At 32.8% G+C, this 25,749-nt stretch overlaps 2 protein-coding genes across 8 annotated transcripts; one reads left to right on the top strand and one right to left on the bottom strand.

The window, feature by feature from the left end:
* Positions 1-8: 8 nt before the first annotated feature.
* On the bottom strand, positions 9-19,025 carry LOC105337745 (trifunctional nucleotide phosphoesterase protein YfkN). Of its 7 annotated transcripts, XM_034481911.2 has the most exons (15): positions 18,918-19,025; positions 14,522-14,704; positions 14,109-14,195; positions 12,661-12,800; positions 11,830-11,955; positions 11,550-11,672; positions 11,045-11,210; positions 10,727-10,822; positions 10,345-10,512; positions 9,259-9,431; positions 8,048-8,125; positions 5,227-5,351; positions 3,182-3,377; positions 2,842-2,866; positions 9-1,837 (listed from the first exon to the last, which is right to left on the bottom strand). In XM_034481911.2, exons 2-15 carry the CDS (start codon positions 14,688-14,690, stop codon positions 1,773-1,775), a joined length of 1,737 nt encoding a protein of 578 aa, XP_034337802.2. In that variant the 5' UTR covers positions 14,691-14,704; positions 18,918-19,025; the 3' UTR covers positions 9-1,772. The 7 variants fall into 7 exon arrangements, 4 of the variants coding, with proteins under 4 accessions (XP_034337802.2, XP_019926776.3, XP_019926774.3 ...); XM_020071217.3 differs by lacking the exon at positions 2,842-2,866; XR_002200615.3 differs by having other exon boundaries at positions 1,713-1,837; positions 2,842-3,377.
* Positions 18,927-24,309, top strand: LOC105337746 (large ribosomal subunit protein eL13). Its single transcript, XM_011442617.4, has 4 exons — positions 18,927-19,057; positions 19,376-19,623; positions 21,603-21,776; positions 24,056-24,309. The coding sequence occupies exons 2-4, from the start codon at positions 19,378-19,380 to the stop codon at positions 24,272-24,274; spliced, it is 639 nt and encodes a 212-aa protein (XP_011440919.2). The 5' UTR covers positions 18,927-19,057; positions 19,376-19,377; the 3' UTR covers positions 24,275-24,309.
* Positions 24,310-25,749: the final 1,440 nt, after the last annotated feature.

The following is a 25,749-nucleotide window of genomic DNA, read 5'->3' as shown; positions in this document are numbered from 1 at the left end:
AAAAATAATATTCTTGTTTTATACTAATACTTTTACCATTCATTGCATGATGATTTTAACAGTTGTTAAAACGAATGAAGCACATGTTTATATTTCAGGTTAAAAAAAAAAATAAGAGAAAAGCTGTCAATGTGACAGCAAACCGGGTTCTCTTTTGAGTGAACAATGTCCATAATCCATTTGTTAACTATTTGATGAATACTACCTATCCAGAGAAATGGGGTACTCTATTTGCAATATTTTTGCTAAAAAGTACATTTAATTAAGTTCAACAGCTGGTATTAGTTTCATAAATAATCATAAATTAAAACCCTAGCAATATGCACACTTCTGATATATGTAAAATTGATCTGCAAAAGAACAACTTCCTAACTTGAATACTATGGAAGGAGTTATCTGTACAATAGAGGTACCTTATATGTAATATTTTGCCAAAAAAATGACCAAGTTCAACTGGTACAATCGATCTGCAAAAAGAACAACTTCTTATCTTGAAAACTGTAGAAGGACTTATTCGCACAATAGCAGTACCCTATATGCAATAGTTTGCCAAAATGACTAAGTTAAACAGCTGGTATTTTTTTTCATAAAAATCAGAGATCAAAATACTAGCAACATGCACACCTCTGATATATGTACAATTGATTTGCAAAAGAAAAGTTGCATAGCTTGAAAACTGTAGGAGGAATTATCCGTACATTAATCATACCTTTTTGGCAGCCGCCCACCCACCTGCCCGCCCGCCATTTTCACTATTTCAATAACCGGATTTTTGTTTGTTTGGAAAACCCGGTTTAAAAAAAAAATGTAAAATACTTATTGTTTGAGGTAGTGACAAAATATTCTCTTCAGAGAAAGAACACATTATACGGGGTGGACTTGTAACTGCTTACAAATTAAAAAAAAAAATAGAAAAATGCTTTATCTTCTTAAAAATATCTTCTAATATGCAAGCAATATCATGAAATAGTACTGATCACCAACTTATTAAATATACTTGCAAGAAAATTACCTTAGGTTTATGAACACCTCGCCATCAAATCAGTGCTACATGTGTAATAAGTCTTATATTGTTTCAGATTATCTATATGGGTTCAGCCCTGAAATTACATCACTTTGCCAATAAACTCATCAGACTATAATTTGCATCTTATCAATTTTGCTAGTATAAATAGAATTACATTAATGCAAAGTTTTAGAGTATTCGAAAGAACTACTTTATCAAACTAACATCCTACCAAAAAATTATCATATTGATAGATTAACTGAAAATACCTGCAACCTAAATACAGAATCAAGAGTACATCATGTGTTGTATGTAGTCTTATACATTAATGAACCAAATAAATGTGTCAAGAAAAATAATTTAAAACAAATTCTTCACTTATACAGACATAATACCCAACTTAAATCTTATGTACAATACATGTAATACAAAAACTAAATATTAGTATTGTATAATATATGACAACAATGCCCTTTCAAATAATGCCTTTCTAAATAAAACATGCATTTCTAATTCTTTTGACAAAATGCAAGATGCAAGATAAGAAGTAGGGTACCTTTCTTTTCCTCAACAATTCTACCAGGTAAATAAATAGAAATAAACAATATATATACACTATTATTTATAAAAGCACTAGTGGCAGCAAATAAATATGTATTTCTCAATACGTACTAAAGTCACTGAAAGCTGTATTGTACAACATGTGTAATAATATTCTTAAAGTGCATCCAAAGATAGGTTGTTTAACAGCACATCATTCTCCTCCTCAAGATCGACTTCTTGACACGGTTCTAAACCATGTTTCTTTTCTATCATTTTTTCTGTTCTTATCTGAAAATAAAAACAACAATTCAATGAAACTAAGCTTCATTTTAGAGAAAGCATACTAAAGTATTTTATACTTTTTTATCTGACTGAGCAATAGTACTTTGATTCATGTAAACGGATACTCATTTTTTTCAACTTTTGTTCTTCCATTGTAGATTCTGATATTTTTCAGAGACAAATTTACCAGTACAGTGTATAATATACACATACTATTAATTTCAAACAACATCAGATTAAAATGGATGAGGGGGAAATTCCTTTCATAATTTTATATATTAATCTTCCTTCATTCATACATAGGTGGATTTAAAATTTTACAATATAATTTGTGTAAGTTAAAAAAAAATTTGGATGATGATTGAAAAAATATATATCATATGCTCTAAACAAGAACTAGCTATATCTACACAGTGTGAGGGTAGGAATGATGTTGTGCGACAAGTGCTAGGGTTGTTATATATATACAAACAAGAAACACAGGGTCATAGCGTACAACCACATAACACACAGCTAACACCTTTACACTTGTACATCAACCTATGCAAGAAGCACTCTCATTGGATACTGGAACTTTGTTTACCACACAAGCACAGCCAATGAAACACAAGGAAAGGTTGGTTAATACACATGTAAACTACAGTTATTCGGGTGGCTACATAATGACAGGGAAAGTGCTGGTTAATACAGATGGATATGATACTCTGTACATGTACAAGTGACAGATTTGTTGTCTAAATTTTGGCATTTTATCACAATGTTTCATTTCTCCCAAAATCAGTTTTATTACATAATCTTGTACAATTAAATTTAATATGAAATAATAATTTGGGAATATTTTCCATATTCACCAAATCAGAATAATGAAATGCAGACCAGGTAGTACATGTACAGGTACCTATAATTATATATATGGTGACATTAATAAATTCACAGCGTACCATGAATATAGTGCTAATCTAAGCTAATATATTCCACTACCATATACATGTATACGATCAATAACTCACCTAGATTTTGAATAATGTACATGACCTGCAATATACACTCAAAGGCAATATTCTTGAACACATATTCCAATATAATTAATTTAAAAGAAATTGAAAAAAAAGAAGCTTGCGTGAACACAGAGTGAACACATTTCAACCTTAAATATTTTCTGGTACCTGTATATAAGTTCATCATAACGCTTTCTGATTACTTATTCAATCTCCTCTTAAAAGACCAAATTAACCCCAAAGATAATGCCGTAAGTCCACAAAATAGCCCAAATTTGCTCCAGATTCCTGACTGACTTTTTGTATGCTTTACGATGCCATTAGGGCATATCTCTTCAGAAATAGACTTCACCTGGTCGTTCAACAAGTAAATGCGTCCCTCCAGGCGGGGGGACAGATGACACTGAGCCTCCTCTTGGTCATGAACGCTCTCCTGTCGAGAGACGCGACGCTGAAGTTTGGCTGAGGAGCTGGCCGCCTTGTCCAGTCGGTGAGCGATGCTCTGCTTCCTGAGGTTAGAAATGAACTTCTGCACGAGCTTTCTCTTCCTGGTTAATCCCGTTAGTAGTCCAATTCAAGGCAAAGAACAAGGAACAGTTGTTAGTATAAACAGTGAAACACCGTGCAAAACAAAAACAAAAATAACAGGTAAATGATTTGCAAAAATCAAGAATTTCCGAATATACTTGCATGTATACAAGTGTGTAATCTTGTTAGGTGAAATTTTAATTCATTTCCACAAATGTTGATTATCCAATGTTTGTCATAATGCATCAAACTGCTGAAGAAAGCTTCATTTTACAGTATGAATAATTTCCTTTTCCACATCAGTTGAAGTTAAAACTTAATTAATTTACTCTTTATATGGGATAATATATGCCAATATTTAAAGTTTGGGAAAAGAGATAAATTTTAAGGGATAATATATGCCAATATTTAAAGTTTGGGAAAAGAGATAAATTTTAAGGAAATGAAATTATTCACTGTCAGAACTTAGAGGTCAACTTTTGATACATATTCCAGTGACAAATATAAAGATCAATGACCAATTGATGTAATTACAAAGGTCCTCAAGATGGAGTTGCATGTGTTTTATTATAATTCAGATTGGACCATGCAGCAAGCAAACATGGGTAAAAGACTAAAAGGTCCACGGGTAAACTCAAGCAAACTGAGAGATTAACTAGTTTTCTTTCATTTTTTGTTCAAAAGCAACAAAACAAATAACAAAACAAGCATAAGATCAAACAACTGAAAATCCTCTTTTTCAAAAGCTTTAAACAGGTTTTAATCAGTGAAATACTGTGATTTCATTAATATTTGTGCATGAGCATTATTTTCCATTGTTCAATACTTTATGATTCACAGTTTCAAGAAAACTGATACATGTACTTGGAGGTTATGGACATTGGTCCTACTTTTAAGATATCATTAAAATTGTTGTCTCCTTAAAATATCTTACTTTCCTGAACATTTTATTTCATAGACTTTCACAACAGCAAGATCAATGAAAATTGGTGTTGATGCAACAAATAAATAGGTAACCACAGTCAGTATATAAAACTGTGTTTGATAATCATTATGATAATGTTTATTTGGTTTTTAAAACATATGAAAGGGGATATAGAGCTAGTAAAAAGATAACTATGGACGGTATCTGTCTTGGCTAGATGATTGATTGTACTAAAATATTTACAACATGCAGGTCTAACTATATATCCACACATTAATATACACAATAAACACACATGTACTTATTACTTTGCATCTGTTATCTGTAGGAGAAATTCAAAATAATTTTTGTTTAATTTTAAGATAGAATAAGTGTCAAACTCGATCCTTTCCTTGCCTGCCTTTAAACCAAAACACCTCTTTGAGGTCGGTAGCGGGTTTAAAATTTTGCGCCCTCTTTACTGTTGTAAAACACAGATTTATAGGATCAAATGAGGACGGATAGCCTAAAAACCATCCGGTCAATTTCGTTTTAATTTGGCAAAAAGTTTACTTATACGTTAACCTTCCATCGCTGAAAATTTAAAGAAAATCGTACGTTTGTAATTTTTTAAATATGAAATTGAAAATGAAAACCCTCATTTTCCTGTATAATCCTATATAAAATGTCGGTGATGAATCGGACATACGACCAAAATTTGAGCGCAACACACAGATAAACTATCCGGTCAATTTACTTTATATTTTGCACATAGTTTACTCATAAGTTGATATTTCACTGTAAAAAATTTAAAGGAAATCGTATGTTTGAAACATTCTCCCCAAAGACTCCTTAAGATGAGAGAATTCCATGTTCTATAGTTAACTGAATCCAACCCTATCTCTATTCATAGCTATATAACTGATTAAGAGGGACTTTGATGATGATGATGATGATAAACATACCTGACAAGGGACACTAAGCTTTGCCTATGGCCGGATTTGCACTTCTTGTAACCCTTTATTATCTGAATGGACTCAAAATGATTCCTCACCCCAGTGCTGAGTGTGCAGCACTGCTCCGCTGTCTCCTGTAGGTCATAAAAAACAGGTAATCACAGATTACAAAGCTCACCGAGACGAGACATCACACTTATGAGACTTCACCTTTATGAGACCACCTTTATCATATTAAATGAAAATCATACTTTATGATCTTGGATATTCATGGATTCTGTTTTGACACAATATCGTATATCATCTGTTAAAAAATTGTATGATAATCATATGTTCATATGTTAATCAATACAATAATATAAAATTAAATATTGCATCTTATCATATTTACAACATATATCATGTAATACAATAAAATACCATAATAAACAATGATGAGATATGATATTGTAACGTATGATATGACATTGTATTGTGGTATACGTTATTGTATTTGATCACATAATACAATATCAAAATATATAAAACAATATAGTATTATATTACAATATCATATTACATAATACATCATAACATTGAAACATATGATATTATATTGTATAATATAGTATGATATTGTATGATACTGTATCATTTTTGAAAAAAAATATGATATTGTATCATATGATACAATATAATTTGATACAACATTGTATCATATCAAATGATACAAAATTATGTGATAAAGTAAAATATATAATACAACATTATATTATACATATTGTATCGTACAATACAATTTCATGTGATAAAATATCATATCATAAACCAATATCATATCATAAACCAATATCATATTATACAATATCGTATGATATGATATTATATAATATTACATTTTTTATCATATTATACAATTTCATGTGATATAATTCTATATAACAGAAACTATTATCATATTATACAATATCGTATGATACAATATTATAGAATATACAATATTGTATCATAGGATACAATATTATATTTTGCAATATCTTATGTAAAAGTATCATGTGATAAAATAATAAATTAATAATACAATATAATATTATACAATATTGTATCATAATATACAATACTATACATAACGTTATCATGTTACAATATCATTACATAAATATCAAAAAAATTGATACAATATCGTATTATATAACTTTTTATAATATTACATATGATATTTTATTGTATCATACTAAACAATATTGTTTCATACCATACAATACTATATCATAGGAATCATGTTATATCATTTATCAACAAACACATCTATCTATCAAGCAGGTTTGAGTGAGATAGGAGATTTCTTTAGCATCCTTGATAATGGAGATCAGGCTCTGCATCTGAAGCAACCTCTGCGTTTCATTTATAATATAGTTTAATCAACTATGCAAGCTATCATCTATAAAACATGTGACCTGTTCCAAAAAAATTAAACCTCATCCAGCATCCGAAACCTATGGCTCGGATTCAGCATTCAAGCCTGTCAGATGCATCAGTATACATAAGACGCATCTCCATGCAAGTTTGGTGAAGTTCAGACCAGTAATAACTAAGATATCATCATCAGAGGGCATAGCAATTAAAACCTTAACCTGCTCCAGCATCCACAACCTATGGCTCAGATTCAACATCCATGCCTGTCAGGTGCATCTGTATCATAAGACACACCATCCATTCAAGTTTGGTGAAGTTAGGACCTATAATAACTAAGATATATTTTTTAGCATCCTTGATAATGGAGATCAAGCTCTGCATCTGAAGCTTCCTCTGTGACTCATTCATACTACAGTTTAATTAACTATGCAAGTTTTAAATAGTACTATTATCTATTAAACATGTGACCTGATCCAAAAAACTTAACCATATCCAGCATCTGAAACCTATAGCTCAGACTCAGCATTCAAGCCTGTCAGGTGCATCAGTATCATAAGACGCACCATCCATGGAAGTCTGGTGTAGTTAGAACAAGTAATAACTAAGATAAAATCATCAGAGGGCACCTGTTTCAAAAACTTTAACCAGCTCTAAAAACCTTAACCTCCTCCAGCATCCGAAACCTATGGCTCAGATTCAGCATTCAAGCCTGTCTGGTGCATCAGTATCATAAGACACACCATCAATGCAAGTTTGGTGAAGTACGGACCAGCAGTAACTTAGATATTGCTATCAAAGGGCACCTGCAACAAAAACTTTAACCTGCCCCAAAAACCTAAACCTCCTCCAGCATCCGAAACCTATAGCTCAGATTCAGCACTCAAGCCTGTCTGGTGCATTAGTATCATAAGACACACCATCCATGCAAGTTTGGTGAAGTACGGACCTGCAGTAACTTATATATTGCTATCAAAGGGCACCTGCAACAAAAACTTTAACCTGGTCCAACAACCTTAACCTCCTCCAGCATCTGAAATTTAGGACTCAGATTCAGCATCCAAGTCTTTCAAGTCCATAAGTAGGTCCAGATGCATCATCCATGCAAGTTTGGTGAAGATAGGACAAGTAATAGCTTAGATACAGGACCTGCAACAAAAACTTTAACCAGGTCCGGACGCCGACGCCGAGGGTATAGCACAAGCTCCCCCTGACTTCGTCTCGGTGAGCTAATAAAAATATGACAAACAGTTCAGTGTAATAATGTAGAGAGAGAGAGAGAGAGAGAGAGAGAGAGAGAGAGAGAGAGAGAGAGCCTGCATCTAATGCATTTGCTGTTTATTTTCAATGATAAATTAACCCTTGATCACTCAGTTAAAAGTGATCATTTTACAATCTGAGGATTTGAAACTTTTAGAAGTCCTCATATTTCATTTACCTTTACAGGACAGTTCTTGAACACATCATAGCCATCTTTGCCTTCTGAGAGGTATTCCTTTGTACAAAGTTTGTATTTCTGTTTAACAAAAGAAAAAAGAAAATTAATGCTTTGCAATTGATTTTCAATTTTTTTGGGGCACATATTAGTTTTCAAAAATTAAATAAATCGTGTTTAATCTGACAAATTGGTTACTTGTGTTTCAAAAAATTAAGATTTGTTGATTATATCTTGTTAACTAATCTACAATTTCTCGAGATCATGCAATAAACAATATATATGATATATGCAATTCTCATGTGTACACTGATACATTACTGATGTATTATATTTGCTTATACATTATACTGTAGAATTGATAAGTTTTTGATATCATTACTTTCAAAAGCTTAATTAACACAAGATGGGGGCTCAAAATCAGCTCTGTTTGAAACATGGAGATATAAGGGATTGCATTTTCTTAATGGTGTTTACCATTATATATTTTCAATGGATTATCAAGCACTTGGTTCTATGTAACTCTCCCATCAATAAAATGGTATTCTTAAGAATTTACGGTAATTCACTTAATATATGAATAATTCAAAAGAGATTTAAAGACAGAAGTAAATATAAACAGTCAAATGCTTTCTTTAGTGGTCACACAAACTATGAAGGTACTAGTATACTTATAGCAGTTATTGCAGTAAAAATTACGCCACCCAAATGACATAATTTTTGCTGCAATTTTTGCTAACCTTCATAAACCTGAAAAGTGATAAACCATCAAAGGAAGCACAATATGAATAATAAATGTATGATATTACATTTGTAAGTACATACATGTACATATATTATTGTATATTCTGTTTCAAGAAGTTTACGAAAATTCAAAAAGTCTTTGGTGCATTATTTAAAGTGAGAACCAAAGAATGCAAAGATAATATAATAAATATGTATATCACAACAGTGACTGTAACATTACATATGTACCGCAAACAGAGGTGCACGTACCAGACCGGCATTAAAAGACAAAACAAGCCAAAAATTCATTAAAATATCTGACACAATAAATTCATGCAAAACTTGTTTTAAAAACTCAAATGTATCATCAGATATGGGGAAAAATAAACAAAACTATAGCCTTACAAATATGTGAACAAATAAAAATAGTTTACATTTTTAAAAAATTAAATCATTTGGAGCAGAGAAAAAAAAACCAGGGCTCTCACTTTCTCAGGATTTAAATCCTTCCCTTGAACCCTGACAAGACTTGGGTCCACTCTGTGGCCTTTAGGTTTGCTGGGGTCAAACCCAAACTCAATGCCGGCCACCTGAGGGAATCGACCTTCCAGTTTAGGATATGCTGATACACCATTCTCCAAAGCCTGAAGTAGCTGCTGACCTGTATAGTTTGAAAATGACAATATGTAAATTCAAAAAAGTCTTTCCTTCCAAAATTTTTTCTTGACGACCAATTTCACAAATAAAAACTTACTTTTCTCTGTATTAAACCTCAAATTTTGACTGAAAGCTGAAATCTCATGAAAAAATTTGCTTTAAGGTCAGATGCGACCTATCTTCCATTATTTTCTATTTATTTCCTATCTCCACAATGTGCAGATTTCTACTACGTAATTCCATAATTATATTTTTATGTTATATGATACTTTCTTATTTAGATATTAAGTTTTAATTGAGAATATATACAACTTTATTCATAAGCATTTCCTAGTTCATTAAGGTCAGACGACACGTTCCTCGGGCATCTTTTTTGTATCTTCTCGTAATAAAGATGTCAAATAAAAATTATTATTTTTATATTTATTTCAAAATGATTAAAATTTACTTGTAGATGGTAACATGCATAGGTGGCCGGGTGGTTATAGTTGTAGCCGCTCACTGGCAAGAGCATAGGTTATTGAGGTCCTGAGTTCAAAGCCCAGCCCCGTCCTATATAGAGTTACACTATGGTGTTTTGCTGTGCTGTATATTTATTTACTTTTATATCAGCAGTTCAAGTGTATTTTTAAAAAAGATTATATAGGAAATTACATACTCTAGTATTTTGCATAAATGCCTGGTAAGGTATCCTAATTTTTTCCAAGAAAGTTTGTCAAAGTAGTAGTAAACCATTGACAAATTCCTGGAAAAAGTCATATAAAATTGAGGAACGTGTCTTAAGGGTGGATCCATTGGTGGGGAAACCTGTGAAATTTATTAAAATTGAGCCTCATACCACAAATTCTAGTGATTCCACAGTATTCAGCATTAGTTATTGGTAAATCATATAACCCAAACTACTCTCCTCACTGTACCTGTGACTTCAATGACAACGAGCTCATCCACCAGTGGAAGTATAGTAAGAAGATCTCGGAGTTTGAACCAGCCCTTTGGATGGACCCTATCAGATCGGAATGTTCCAGAATTTAACAGGGCACAATCTGCCTGAGATATCTCAAGCATAATGTCTGTTATAAAGTTCCCTGCAATAAACAATACCAAAATATACATAATAATGTTGATTTTTTTTTGTATCTTATATACCTCCATCATGTCAAGCAACCAGAAAATTTTCAGTTGCTCGACCGACAGTCACATATTAAAGAATAGTTTTATAGGCCTGCAGAAAGACCTTTGGCCAAATTATTTTTGACCATTGAATATCAAGCACTAAGCTGAAAATATAATGTCTGTTACCTAAATTTGTTTCCTGCGACCTTATCTTTGAAAACCTTCCTTCTAGTTCTGTGTTCATGTAGCCCAATACTTCATCCATTTTACTATCAATATCGCCTATTAAGATAAATAACATCAATGAATGCATAAATATGCAAATAACATGAAAATTCTTACTTTTCATATATGAATACTCATGAATAATTGAATATGAGATGAAAATGAAGTATGAAATCATTTAAAAGTTATCAAAAAATCCTTGCCAAATTTAATCGTTGGAGAACCAACAAACGTCGATCAAATTAAAATTATATCAATGGAGATACATGTATAATGTACCCTGCCAATGTTTGACAATCTCCACTGTCTCTTGATCCTCATCAAATTCTGAGGTGACATCCACTTTCTCAATATCCACATGCAGCTGGGCTTCTTTTCTTTTAATGGTAATCTTACTAAGATTGCGGAAATCTGTTCCACTTTTGACAATATTGGTATCGTTGACCTAAAGAATGAAAAATACAACATTATGTATTTTTTAAACATGATGATCAAATTACTTTTATTTCTCCTTTTTTTCTTTCTTTCTCATTTTATAGTAATAAATGATTAGTTTTTTAAATCATTTAATCCATAAATAATTGCAATCAGTTGTGAAGACCAATTGAATAATGCAGATATTCTGTTAAAGCTGTAAATGTTAAACCCATATACCTTTTCAAAAAAGAAATTAAAAAAGCAGAGAAAAATCAAATTATTTCAATGAATCTTTCAGTCTTTTTTTTCCTTTGACCATCAAAATGTAAGGGTGAATTATATCCATAGACCTGCAAATTATACTTACAATCTCAAGGCCATAATCATGGTCATGGCCGGCCAGGATAATGTCTATTCCTGGGACTCTCTCCGCTAGTAGCCGGTCATTTGGCCAGCGCATATGAGTCAAAGCAATGATTAAGTCAGCCCCCTGGTAAATATACATGTACATGTATCGTAATATGAATATCCAAATCCTCAGACTATAACTTATACAAGCCATAACAGCATCACAGTATCTGCATAGAAAATTTAAAACTCAATGTACATTTGAAAATATATATTATGAAGAAAGTATAACCAGTCACCTTTTCCTTTAAACTTTGACACAGTTCATTGCCCTTGGACACAAAATCCAGGTAGGTGACATCCTCTGGGTCAAGGGTCGCGAGGGTTTCTATCCACTCCTCTTCCACCAGCCCCATTATGCCTACCTGATAAAACATATGACATTGGTCAAAACACAAACAAGTATATTTGTTTGAGTGAGGTGGAACAAGGTTTTACTTTCAGCATCCTTGATAATGAAGATTAGGTTCTGTATCTGAAACTTGCTTTATGTTTCAAATCCAAAGTTACATGAACCATGACAGCATTCAAGCCTGCATTAACTCATCCAGCATCTGAAACCAATGGCTCAAATATATAGCATAACCTCCCCCCCCCCCCCCCTCCCTCTGACTCTGTCTAGGTGAGCTAAAAATATGTGGAAATTGTGTAAAAATTCCATATCTGATAAATCATGCATTTGTGTGTCACATGCCTCTTTCAACTAAATTAATCAATACAAAATTTCTAAACACATATTTACCTATGGCCCCCAAAATAAAGACTTTGAAGTTACCAACTAGGTGTAGAGAAACAGTGATTGAGACTAAGCATCTCACTTCGTTTAGTAACTATGATTAACTAAGGGACCATGTAGAATACATCTTACTTAAAAATTCATTATAAAATTGATATTTGATAACTGTAGACAAAAAGCACATCAACAACTATAGCTTGCAGTACCGAAATCTAAACATACACAAACATCATGGTGTTCTTGACAGATACAAATATACAAGTCATTGTGCCAAACTTAAGTTTTACTATTCTAAAGAGTTCATTTAAGTTTAAACTGTAGTAACTACACTTACCTTGTACCCACTCCACTCTATGATACATGACTCCTGTCCCTCAGCTAAAGGTTTATTGGTCAAGTTGTCTATCACATTACTTAGTAACCAAGGAAAACTGGTTTTCTGAACTACTTCACACAGATGATCCACTCCAAAATCTATAGATATAAAAAAAGAACCCACTTTAATTTAAAATCATTACCCTTTTACCATATCACATTAATAAATTATTTTTTGGGGGGGGGGGGCATTCCTTAAAACTATTGTTTTATCTTTCTTTTGGATATCTTTTCGGGTACATACAATACCATTTATAACTAGACCACCCCCTTTAAATTTTTAACGAATTGATAGATTTTTAATGAAACATAGCAGCATAGAAAAATTCAAGCAAATATGGCTTAACTTCACACATAAACATCAATGTAGTTTAATATAATCATTAATTTGGATAAAGAGCAAAGGTGACTAAACTCTTTTTTTTAAAACAATATTTTGTTATATAGCAGGCATTGCCTATGTAAATCCTCTACGACTATACTCAGTCCCAAGTTATTGCTTCCATGATTTTTTGATGAAGTTCAATCAAAATAAACATATCTGTCAATGAAGTTTAATTTAAATCGAGAAAAGGGGAAAATCCAAGATTTCTTCATGGATACATCATCTTTAATCTCGGAGAATTTCACATGAATAAAAACAAACATTGTACAAAGATTCAAAATGGGAAATGTTTACATCTTTTCTCTATTGGGAAGTTCATTGTACTTGGGACACCTCGCACAACTTTTAACGTTATTGAAACGAAAGTCGGAATCAAAATCATATTCGCTTCTCATACTAGAGTACTTCTTCCTGTTTCTAGATCCCCGAGTATCACGTGACTAAGGGTATATAAGGAGAGTTTCTGAGCTCTCAGTGGGAGTTCTGAACAGACAGCCGAGGTGAGAAGAAGCTGTAAAGGAAGCAGTAATTAGGGTGAAACCTAGAACACAAATAAATACCTTACGTGTCTGCATAAGGCTTTCGAGGTTTTATTGCATGTGTTGTGTCGGCTGATAACAGAATAATTTCTGTTGAGGAAGCGCGTGCGCTCTAGTAGAAAGTAGCGAATTGTATATATTACTGATTTAAGCTTTGATTGAGAAATTTGATTTGTATTATAATTGCTCAGGCAGAGCAACCGAATCTTCGAACCCGGAAAACGTTACATTATCATCTTGGGTACTTGATATTGTTTGCAATGCAAAATCCCTGTAGACTTTCTATTTTTGATTTTGTATTAAAACCTGAAGCGGTAGAAAGGGCATTTCAGACTAATCTGGGTTTTTTTTATTCTAGAGAATGAATGTAGTTTGAGCACAAAGATATTTATAATTATCGGGATATTGAGCAAAAAGTGGTGGAAGCAAACTTGGTACAGAGTATAGTTAATCCTTAATAAATTCTGTAAATTATTTAGTTACCAAAATCATGATTTCCGTAGACTGCAGCATGTGTTCCAACAGCATTAAGGATAGGTATCATCTGTTCACCTTTAAGGAATATACTTACTGGAAAAAAAACCCCAAGAAATTATTGTATAAAATCAGAAAAATAGATACTGTATATATATAATCTAGTTTTCTTTTCATCAAAACATTTAACATATACTGGTACAATGCTCCAAAATCATTGATTATAATGACAAGTAAATAATCTCTTTTGAAATTTTATTGACTCAGCTTTTTAGGCGCAAATACAAATTAATGTCTACATACATGACAATATCATTACAATTGAAATATGATTTTTTCTCAAAAAAAAAACCCCCAAAAAACTCTGATTCTTTACTTTTAATACATTGTATACCATTTTCCCTAAACCTTAACGTGCTTACATAAAGATGGATTAAGTACATCTCCACTGAAGAGCACCAGGGGGTTAAGAGACTGGTAGGACTTGACACAGCTGACAAAGCGGGCCGCCCCACCCACAGGCTCCTCTTTCTGGGGCTCAAGGTTATACACATCATTAAAGTGGAGGATCACTAGATCATTTTGTGGCATGCTTGTCTTTGTACCTGTAATTGAAAAACAACACATCACAGGACTAAATTAAAGTGAAACTTATAGCAAATTATCCAATCTATCTTAATTAAAATTAGACTTGCTCATATCCACTCCTCTACAATATAGTGTATCCTAGTCTTATTCTAATTAAATTGGTAATTCATCTGAATAACTTTGCATGCACATTAAATTTTATACAAGAGGCCCATAGGCCTTGAAGGCCACCTGAATCCATAGCCCTTAAATTGACAAGTCAGAGAGTTTCATGTTTGCATTTTAAAGACCCAACTTTAAGCCACGTCACCTCCCCTAAAATTACCTAGACTGAGATCAAAGACATATTGCTTGTCAATCAAACAAGAAACAATAGCTAGGGGCAGCCATAGCCTTGATCGACAGATCTGGCCATGCGTATCAGCCGGACTTCCAAGACTGGGTGTGTTGATAGCAATTAATTAACTTATGGGCAGCATTCCCTTTAAAATTTATTTACCGCAAATGTTATTTCGTATTATTTTTAAAAATTTCTTTGAATATTTGAACACTGGAAACAAATCAGTACAGTACCACTGTATGATTCATTGATTGCATTATGAACTTCAAGAGTAATGTCTTAAGTTATATTAAAAACTTTTTGGAAGTGAATAAGTGGGAATTTAAGTTTCATTTAATATGTGTATGATGAGACAGAAAGGGGCCCAGTGGGAGAAGAATACAATCATTTCTTTAGAAGCCATACAAGCTTATGTCATATATCTTTGTGACATAAAAACGGCCCTCAAAAATGTTGACCTTGCATTCTCCTTTTTTTTATTAGATCAATAGACATTTCTAATAGCTGGAATAACATATCACTCAAACAATCACTGTAAGAAATCAGTACAAAGCTGTCTTATCAAATGGATTAGAGTGGTAAAGTTAGATAGGTAAAATAATCAAAAGACTACTGGTACTCATTAAAAGTTCACCTATTACCGCAAGAATAATGGAAGACAATTTGTAAAGACTTTGACAGAATAACATTACATCAACTAATATGCTATCAGCTAGTTGTTGAATTTCAGAGAAAATACAAAAATAAGCAAATTAATGTCTTTTGAAAATAACAGTTTTAGATAGTGGTGACAATCCAATGGATCAACTAAATAAATTGTAATATTTTTCTTAAATGAATAATAGATGAAATCCATAAAAATATTCATTCAAATGACTTAATATTTTCTAAATTGATGGATTCATGCGAAATTAGTATATATTCAATATCTATTTTACATTTCATGTATATCACTGTATATTGCAAGTAGCACCTCAAAAGACCCTGGTCACTCCAGGTAAATAACACCTGCCTATAATAGACCGCGTCTACTTTTTCGGTGACCCCTAAACAGTAACGAAATGGGTCTTTGAGTTTCATTTTGAAGTCTAAACCCTAATCTGAGACTCCTCTGACTGTTACCCTCCTTTTATTTTTTGATGTTTTTAAACCATTCATTCATGAAAATGGTTGGGAGTGAGGTTCAAGAATCGTAGGAATCTCAGACTATCTAAACCTTTGCTCATTGCAGGTGTGTAAGATTTGGCAAAAATAGACCTGCAGGCATTTAATAGTCAATCTTTTGTAATACTTACAGTTTCATTTATAGTGCACACAAAATGCATAAAGCTTACAAGTATACAATGCACAGGATGTTAAAGTACACTGTAGATTTCCTTTAAAACTGTTAATGGATGACACACAGCAATTAACCTGGTAAGTGAAAATACATGTTAAATATATGACCATATTTACTCTCCCCCCCCCCCCCCCTTCCCAATAATAAGCCTAAACTTCTGCCCCATGGCCTGGGCTGTAAATTTCACAATCTAACATCAGGGCATTAATATATGAACATACCCGGTAATAAAAATGCATAACTTTACCTCCCAGAACTGTCATAGTACAGATTCTGAAGAAAATACCGGTATCATTAAATCAATACATTTTCACTATATGGCCATACTTAACCCTCCCTAAGGCCTGAACCTGAACCCTTGACCCAGGGGGAATGAATTTCATGATTACAGGATAGGACTTTGTGGACTTCCATGCATTTAGTTTTTCACAAATATTTATAGGCGTACATAGAGAATAATAGATACCCTTTTCCATATCACAGCTTGTATCAGCCCAAGACTCCAATATCAGCCCGAGGGCCGAAGGCCTGAGGGTTGATATTGGTCGAGGGCTGATACAAGCTGTGATATGGAAAAGGGTATCTATTATTATATTTATTACATACTTAGTAATAAATTTAAAAAGAAAACCCATCAACTTGAACAAATTGATTATTCATATCATTTGAAAAAAGTCAGGACATGTACATGTATTTAATAAAAATATGAGTTCTTCTTGTTTTAACAAACATGAAGCTACAGAACGGAATTTCATCAGGTTTTAAAAGTTGACTGCTTTAAAACATTTGCTAGCATTTGAAGTTTTCAACTGCACTTAAAAATGTCGACTGTAACTGAAAATGTTTTATTTTTCGTCTGTAAACATGCAAAAATGTTGAAGCGAAAAAAGGCAGAGGAGTTCCGCAAGGGGTGTGATACGGATCCGTATCAGCCCTGGAGGGCTGATAACCTGTATCAGCCCCGGAGGCCGATACGGATTTTGTGATGTCATCTGTATCACATGTGCAAAAAACCTGTATTTATTACTAAGTATGTAATAAAGAAAAAGATTTTACTATATTGCTATATTGGCCCCAACCTTTGCATATTTGGCCCCACCCCACCTATGAGACCCAGGGAAAGCCATTAATTTCACAATTTGGATTCCTTTTATCATAGAGATGTTTTAATTAATTATACTTAAAATGGTTAGAATTAGCTATTTAATTAGTTTTCAAGAAGAAGTTAGAAATTGTAAACGGTCAGATGACTGACGACGACAGACAAAGACCAATTGCAGTAGGTTACCTGAGTCACTCAGGTGACCTAATAAATCATATACATGCATGCACATTATAAATATGAATTAAAAGTTCACTTGCATGCAGGTGTTGTATTCTCAAGCAAGAATACTGTGATAAACATATATGCATGTCTGTACATGTTCATTAAAGATCATTATGATAACAGGTCTGTCTATGAAAAGTATAAAATATGTAGTACTGATATATCAATGGAACCATAAAACTGATAAAAGCATGCGTGACCATAAATTACAAAACTTTTGTTACTCTTCAAAATTGATCGAGATATTTCAAATATTGACATAGAATCAACGTATCATAAAATTTACTCCTTGTTTGAATTTCTACAGCATACATCTGGAAAAAAAATTAAAGTTTAAACTCCGAGTACTGTATAAATTATATCAAAATCAATTAAAATTAGGTTCAGGAACATGATCTTCATGTAAATTGAATATGATTATCATTAAAAAAAATATATAATTTCATTTACAGAGCAAATAAGGAAAATTTATGACTAATTTTGCAACAGATTGTAAAATACATCATATATTAAATTGCACAATATTTTCTATTTCTCCTTATTACCCTCAACTGATCTCATAAAGACTTCCAATAATTTCACCAGTTCTCCCTATCACAATAAAAATTTAACACCAACATTAAACACTGGCAAAAATATAGGTACTTGGAAACAATTGGACTTAAGACCAGCTATAAGAAGTACTGTTTCAAAATTTAAAATGTATAACATGGACAGATCTGAGGGGGCAGGGGGGGGGGGTGTTTCTGCAAAATGAAATTTATTACATTCCCAAATTACCAAAAAAGCAAGCACAATTATCCTTTTGACCTATCAATGACTTGGAATTTTTTCTGGATCCGCACTTGGTATATTAACTAAATACAGAATATTTCAAATATAAAGGGTCATCAATTAAGTAATATAGCTCTGTAAATTGACCATTTCATTTCACAGTCATGTAAACTTGATTACGATAATGAATCCTATATTTTTGTCCTTTTACTTCTTATCTGTAGATGATGTATGGACTAAAAACTGTTAAGTCAGTAGTATAAGTTTTCTCATTATAAAATGTAAAATGCCATACCCTTCAACTTTTCAGATTACCCCCCCCCCCCCCCCCCCCCCCAAAAAAAAATCATGAACAAACGCGAGTGACTGGCTGTCGTTTTCCGTGGATGTTTGATGTTAGACGACGGAATTTCATAAATAGGCCTAAAATATTAAATTGATTTGACTTACGCAATGAATGCAAATTCTTCCAAAAGGATCAGATTAAACACTAAACATTGTGTAAATATAAAAAATCTTCTGCTTCGAACGATAACTTCCGGTTTTGGAACTCTTTTGTACTTCCTTTTAACGTCGGCCATCAGTTAGAGGTATGACAGAAGTGTTGTATAGGTTATAAATCCGTGAAAATCTTGTGCATCGAAGTGTATTTTACCTACTTTATGAAGTCAACACATACTACAATAACATACATGTTTTGTCATATAACATTTTTATCAATAGAGAAGACATACATAATGATTATGAAGGCAATAGAAGAAATGTTTACACACTTTAGATATTGTGTTTAAAGCCGTCACACATATATTCATTAATAATAATACAATCAACTTTGCTTTGGCGGTGTGATAACTGTAATCCCAATACTCAATAAATTATACTAATTTTGAGATTGTTTTAATGTACAGACATGGCCCCGAAGAGGAACAACGTTATCCCAAATGGGCATTTTCACAAAGACTGGCAACGTTACGTGAGGAATTGGTTCAACCAGCCTGCCAGAAAACAGAGGCGACATGATAACAGAGTCAAGAAAGCTCGCCGCATTGCTCCAAGGCCAGTAGCTGGATCTCTGAGACCCATTGTCAGATGTCCAACATTCAAGTACAACACCAAAATCAGGGCTGGCAAAGGATTCACACTTGACGAGCTTAAGGTTTCATTAGATTTATGTAAACTATACTCTGTCCCATGATATTCTCACATCACACTTTGCTTAATTATTCAAGGATTATAAATATCCCAGGGTTCAAATAATGTTCATTCAATAATATGTATAAGTCCCCCCAAATGTTCCTTTTGAAATGCCCTCTCTAGCTTGTTAGGTTTCATAATGCAGCTTTAAAAAGTCTACGGAGATTTTGCTCCAAGACCCATGAAAGTACCGTGAGGATAATGTTGAAAAATTATGCCAGGTGTTCGGAGTATTTTTGAATGAAGAAGATATGTCAATGTTCTCCCCTGTGTAAATGTCAATTAAAAAATGTCAATTGTTTTCCATTAATATCTTGTTAATTTCTCTGTGTGGGTAATAATAGATTAAGCCCTTGTATTGATTTCAAAGTTTTTTTTATGACGAGTATGCATATAATTGGTTAAATATGTCAATAAGTGATTAAAACAGTAACCTTGGACAGATTATAGCAGATAATTTTGAAATTTGATTTTTTTTATTAGTGTTCGTTTCTTTGATTTTCTTGTCTGTCCCATTTTTATTATTAATAGATAAACATACCTGTCAGTGTTTAACAATTGAAATCAATGTAAGTCAAAATTCTTTCACACATTACCTCTTTATGTTTTTACAACCTATAACATCAAGCAAAAAGTGGTGAAAGCAAATACATGGGACAGAATATAATAATTATATTGGTCTTGAATTCATTGCATGTACCTTATGATTATTCCGTGGTATTGACTTAATGTAATTTGTATGGTGGCATATCTCTGCCCCTTGTGTGCAAGTTATTTTTCTATCAAATATGTTGACATACAAGATTAATATGTTGACATGAAAGATAATTATGTCAACATGCAACATAACTATGTTGTCTCAACATGCAACATAACTATGTTGTCATGCAAGAAAATTGCAATCAGATAGGAATTATACAAAATCTCAAAAAATCTCAAATATCGCCCACCTGTGACATCCAAGATGCTACCTTTTTATGTCGACATGCAACTTATTTATGTTAACATGCAAGATAAATATGCTGACATGCAACTTATTTATGTTGACATGCAACTTATTTATGTCGACATGCGAGATAAATATGTTGACATGCAACTTAGTTATGTTAACATGCGAGATAAATATGTTAACATGCAACTTATAAATTGTATGTCAACTTAACTAAGTTGCATGTCGACATAAATATGTTGCATGTCGACATATTTATCTTGCATGTTAACATAACTAAGTTGCATGTCGACATAAAAAAGTTGCATGTTAACATAAATATGTTGGATGTTGACATCAATAGGTAGCGTATCTTGCATCTTGGATGTCACATGTTGGCGATATTTGAGTTTTTTTATTACTCTTATTTGATCACAGTTTTCTTGCATGTTAACATAGTTATGTTGCATGTTGACATTACTATCTTGCATGTCAACATCTTTATCTTGCATGTCGACATAATCAATAGAAAAATAACTTGCACACAAGGGGCAGAGATATGCCACCATAAATTTGTACATCATTATAGTAATAATGAGATCAATGTCATGGTTAATTTCACTGAGATTTGTTGGGGTTAAGAAGAATATTGTACTGACATCTTTTTTAAATCCTTGCAAAGTGATTTGGGAATCTTGCCCTTATATCTGAATCACTTTGTTAGGCACTGCTGAAAGATTCAGAAGAAAGGTCTTTATAAAATATAAAGTCTTGATGAAATCAAATTATTTGTAAGACACATCAATACAATATTTTTAGTCTTGTAGTCTCGGAAAATCTCATTTAGATTAGGCCATGGTGCCACATCTGTACAAGTTTACTGGTAAAAAATTGTGCAATCCTGTTGAACATTGTAGACAGATTTGGACAGACTTGTATTTTATTAAAATCCAAAAAAAGTACATAATTAAAGAGCAATTTCAATTTTTTATATATTGAGATTCTTTCTACAGGCTGCTGGGATTAACAAAAAGCTTGCCCTTACTATTGGAATTGCTGTCGACTACAGGCGTAAAAATAAGAGTTTGGAATCACAGCAGCAAAACACTCAGAGACTGAAGGAGTACAAGTCCAAACTGATCCTCTTCCCCAAGAAACAGAGCAAACCCAAGAAGGGAGATGCCACAGTAAGATATTTTATGTCTTCCACCCCTAATTTGCATTTGCAATTAGTTTAAGCAGTCATAAGCTGTGAAAAAGAGTTGAAATTCAGAATTTTTTTTTAATAGAACATGTAGAAGTTTGAAATAACCAGAGCTCATGGCAATGATGTTCTAAATTATTTGCTGATCTTACTACCGTATTTTTCCGACGATAAGTCGGTATTTTTTTCCTCTGAAGCAGAGCACCCGACTTATCGTCTTGTTCGACTTGTCGTAGGCTCGATGTCAGAAATTTTTTAAAAATAGCATTCAAAATCTTGGTTTTAATCATCTTGAGTTGGCTGTGTGATTGAAAATTACGTTGTTGAATTCACTGTTCATCTTTAATAATGATCATTTTCACTAATCTGTCAACACTTAAATACATAATAATAACAACAGTTATTAAAAATGTTACATTGTCTTTAATCAATTAAAAGTTTTACCGTTCCGTTTTTATAAAAACATCGTCACATGGTTCTATGTATCACTAGTAGGAAGATAACATTGCGCAGTAAAATTGAAACCAAGTTTGAATGGAAGAAAATATTGCAGTAGGTCCGGGGGATGTTTTTTTAAATTGAATTATTTTATTTGTAAAGAGTTGTTAGTGGAAAGTATAAATCAGAAATATTTAATGGTCAAATTCAATCTTAAAATACGTAATCGGCAATTATCAATACTACTGTTTATACAATAGGCTGACACCGGTTGTGTTAATAATCTTGCCCTAAGGCTGAGATCTTTACGGCAATTTCACTCCCTGTGTATATAAAGAGTACCGTTATAAGAGTGATTATAGTTCATTGATTAATTATTGTCCAATTCTTTGATTATTGTTAGATAATTTTTTTAGGAAACGTATGTATGTCGTATATCGTCATTATCAAGTCGTACACATGATCGATCTATTTCTAACAGTGTCTATGTAAAACAATAGCGTGTAACTGCATTACTGGATACAAAGTAAACAAGTTTCATCAAATCATAGTAATTGCTAAGCTTTCTGCACTTGAGATCCCCCTTTGAAGTCCGACACGAGACAGGTGCATGCCTATGACACCGGAAATTGTTAAACAAACATTGACCACGCGCCGAGTCAACAGGTGGCTGGTTACGTAATGGCGAATACACTGGCGATAGTCAGAGTGGATACTTATTTTAATGCTTGGGAATAAAATATTTCTGACAAAGTAAGTTTAGTTTTGCATAACACGCGATATCGGGAATTGTTTAAAATGCAAGCGACTTTGTAGAAGTTGCCGGCATTTGAAAATTTGATGCATAAGTATAAAGCGTAATTGTTTAAATGTTAAGCATTAATAATAATTGGTAGCAATATCGGTGACATCATGGCATCATACACTGATAATGTTACTGCAGTTTTATAGGCCATTTTGAAGTGATAAGATCGACGTATGGTCTGAGATCGACGTATCGTAGGATTTTGTTAAAATTTTGGCCAAAAATGGGCAATTCGACAAGTCGTCCGCATCGACGAGTCGTCGGGAAAATACGGTATTTCCCCAAAAGAACCATTTAACAAATTACTTATTTTAGACTAAAGTAATCTAGTGAATATAATACGGATTATGGTAGTCTTTTTGGTAGTCTTTTCATGGTAGAATTTCAATACAACTGTATCAGAAAATGTGTAATTTCATCAAATCATTACAAAAATCAAAATCCACCAGTATTGGCAACATCAAGGTCATGTGCAGATCTAGAGGTCAGGTCAAGGCAGGTTATGAGAATTGATAAGATTTCTCCAAATGAAGTTAACTTTATGGTCATACAAAAACAGAGCCCATGCATCATACTTACAGATGTCAGGGTTCAAAATTAGCTCATGCTCACAAGTCTGAGACTAGTAGAAATTGAGTTGAACTAGCAGACTTGTTAGGACACTAGTCCACGTGGACTAATGAAAATTTGATATATAAATCTTTAATTGGGTGACATTTCATTATCTTTCAAAAACACTTACGGGTTTGCATTCAGGTCTGCAAAAACTTTGGTTCATTGTATCTTTCATAATAATAGCACAAAACTTTTGGCCATAATTATTTTTTTTAAAAATTTGATTAAATGACACCCCCCCCCCACTTTTACCATTTCCCTAAAGATGTTTTTGTCTCAAAACCATATGAATGGTAAAATATGTAAAATGTATACAGGTATAGCATATTTAAAAAAAATGAATAAGATGAATGTTGTACTATGTTCATGTTTTAGAAATAATACATTAGCATTATACATTACAGGAGGAGGAAATCAAGATGGCAACTCAGTTGACTGGCCTAGTTATGCCAATCAAAAAAGCATACAAACCTGAAAAAGCAAGGAAAATTACTGATGCAGAGAAGAAATTCAGTGCTTTCACTGCTCTCCGTCAAGCCCGTGCTGCCAAGAGACTGCAGGGCTTCCGTGAGAAGAAGGCCAGAGAAAAGGCAGAGGAGGAGGCCAACAAGCCCAAAAAATAAACTTCACTGTCCTTACAATAAATATGTACAAAGAATCCCAGTCTTCAGTTCTTACAAGTACCCAGAACACAACGGTTTAAAAATGTTATATGTTGTATGCAAAGTTCTGGAGATGTCCAACATCAAATTTATTTACAAATGATATCATTTTTTTGGCAATTCCACATGAGAGGACTGCTTCTAGCATACTATTTAAAAATATTGATGACAGATCATAACCAGTTTTTGCCGTTGGGGCCATAACTATGAAATCTTTTAATATAGTGTGTTCCTGTTTGCTCAGTTTTGTTTGATATTACTTACCCATGTATTAACATCCCCAACAAATAATGAAACTAAGTCTATTCATTTTATTTGGAGGCAAATCTACTAAGTAGAACATCACATTAAATACATGAAAAATTTACATTCCAAGAGAATTGGCCCTTATATATATATTATGATTAAAAATATTTTTGGTCGTTTTAGCTTATCAGCCTGGCCCTCTTTTGAAAAACGATTTTACGTGCCTTTGTAAAGTGGATGGTTGTAAATGAACAAATATACACCCACCCAGTACAATCAAAATTATGCAAAATACAGAATAATGTACAGCTGATGTAAGGATAACTATTTGAAAGTCTGGCGTCAGTGCGCGAAGTCGGACTAACTACCCGGTACATGCTTTTATCAACAACGAAAAATGCCCGTAGAATAATCCCTCCCCTCTCAATATAAGATAAGGCAGTTATGTATACATATATTAATTAATTTAGATCTACATTTTTCAGTGTCTTTGTGATAAAACTGAATCTAATTTCGTTAATGATAATGGCTTATTGCCAAAAATGAGTGTTTGACTTCATCGATTTGCGTCAACTGACGTGCACTATTAGGGCACAAGCGCGATCATTAAAATAATAAAGTATCAGTAATTTTCACTTTAGGAACATTGAGTGTGTTTGACTGCATCGATTTACGTCAACTGACGTGCACTATTAGGGCACAAGCGGGATCATAAAAATAATAAATTATCAGTAATTTTCACTTTAGGAACATTGATTAAAAATTAGTTAAATATAAGTAATAAAGAATCATTCTTTATATTGACTAATAGTATTTGAAGTGTGATCATTGCAGTCGATATGTAGTCAAATCCATCATATTTACTACTACCAAATATTCCCTCTATTTCTTACAGAAACTTATAGTTAATTCATAGCTCTATATTTACATCTACCAAGGATTATTCCCTCTATTTCTTACGGAAACTTATAGTTAATTCATAGCTCTATATTTACATCTACCAAGGATTATTCCCTCTATTTCTTACGGAAACTTATAGTTAATTCATAGCTCTATAGAAACAGCCAGACTGAGATCTACACGCCCCGTTTATTGATTGGTCGAAATATACAGCGCCTAAAACTGACAAGAAAGTGACAGGACCAAAATTGACACGCCCAGTTTATCGATTGGCGGAGACCTACAACTAC

The sequence above is a fragment of the Magallana gigas genome, chromosome 3 (genome assembly GCF_963853765.1).
Source record: "Magallana gigas chromosome 3, xbMagGiga1.1, whole genome shotgun sequence".
NCBI classification, from domain to species: Eukaryota; Metazoa; Mollusca; class Bivalvia; order Ostreida; family Ostreidae; genus Magallana; species Magallana gigas.
Note: the sequence above shows the minus strand (reverse complement) of the source record. Positions and strands in the feature narration are given on the sequence as shown.

Bases quoted from the DNA above. Each gene is read 5' to 3' on its own strand.
- LOC105337745 (XM_020071215.3), bottom strand. From the start codon at position 14,690: ATGCCACAAAATGATCTAGTGATCCTCCACTTTAATGATGTGTATAAC. The intron at 11,211-11,549 runs GTAAGTATAATT...TTCATTCTTTAG, and splicing joins ATGATTATGGCCTTGAGATT to GTCAACGATACCAATATTGT. The intron at 3,378-5,226 runs GTATGTTTATCA...GGGATTAACCAG, and splicing joins AGCTTAGTGTCCCTTGTCAG to GAAGAGAAAGCTCGTGCAGA.
- LOC105337746 (XM_011442617.4), top strand. From the start codon at position 19,378: ATGGCCCCGAAGAGGAACAACGTTATCCCAAATGGGCATTTTCACAAA. The intron at 19,624-21,602 runs GTTTCATTAGAT...TTCTTTCTACAG, and splicing joins TCACACTTGACGAGCTTAAG to GCTGCTGGGATTAACAAAAA. The intron at 21,777-24,055 runs GTAAGATATTTT...TATACATTACAG, and splicing joins CCAAGAAGGGAGATGCCACA to GAGGAGGAAATCAAGATGGC.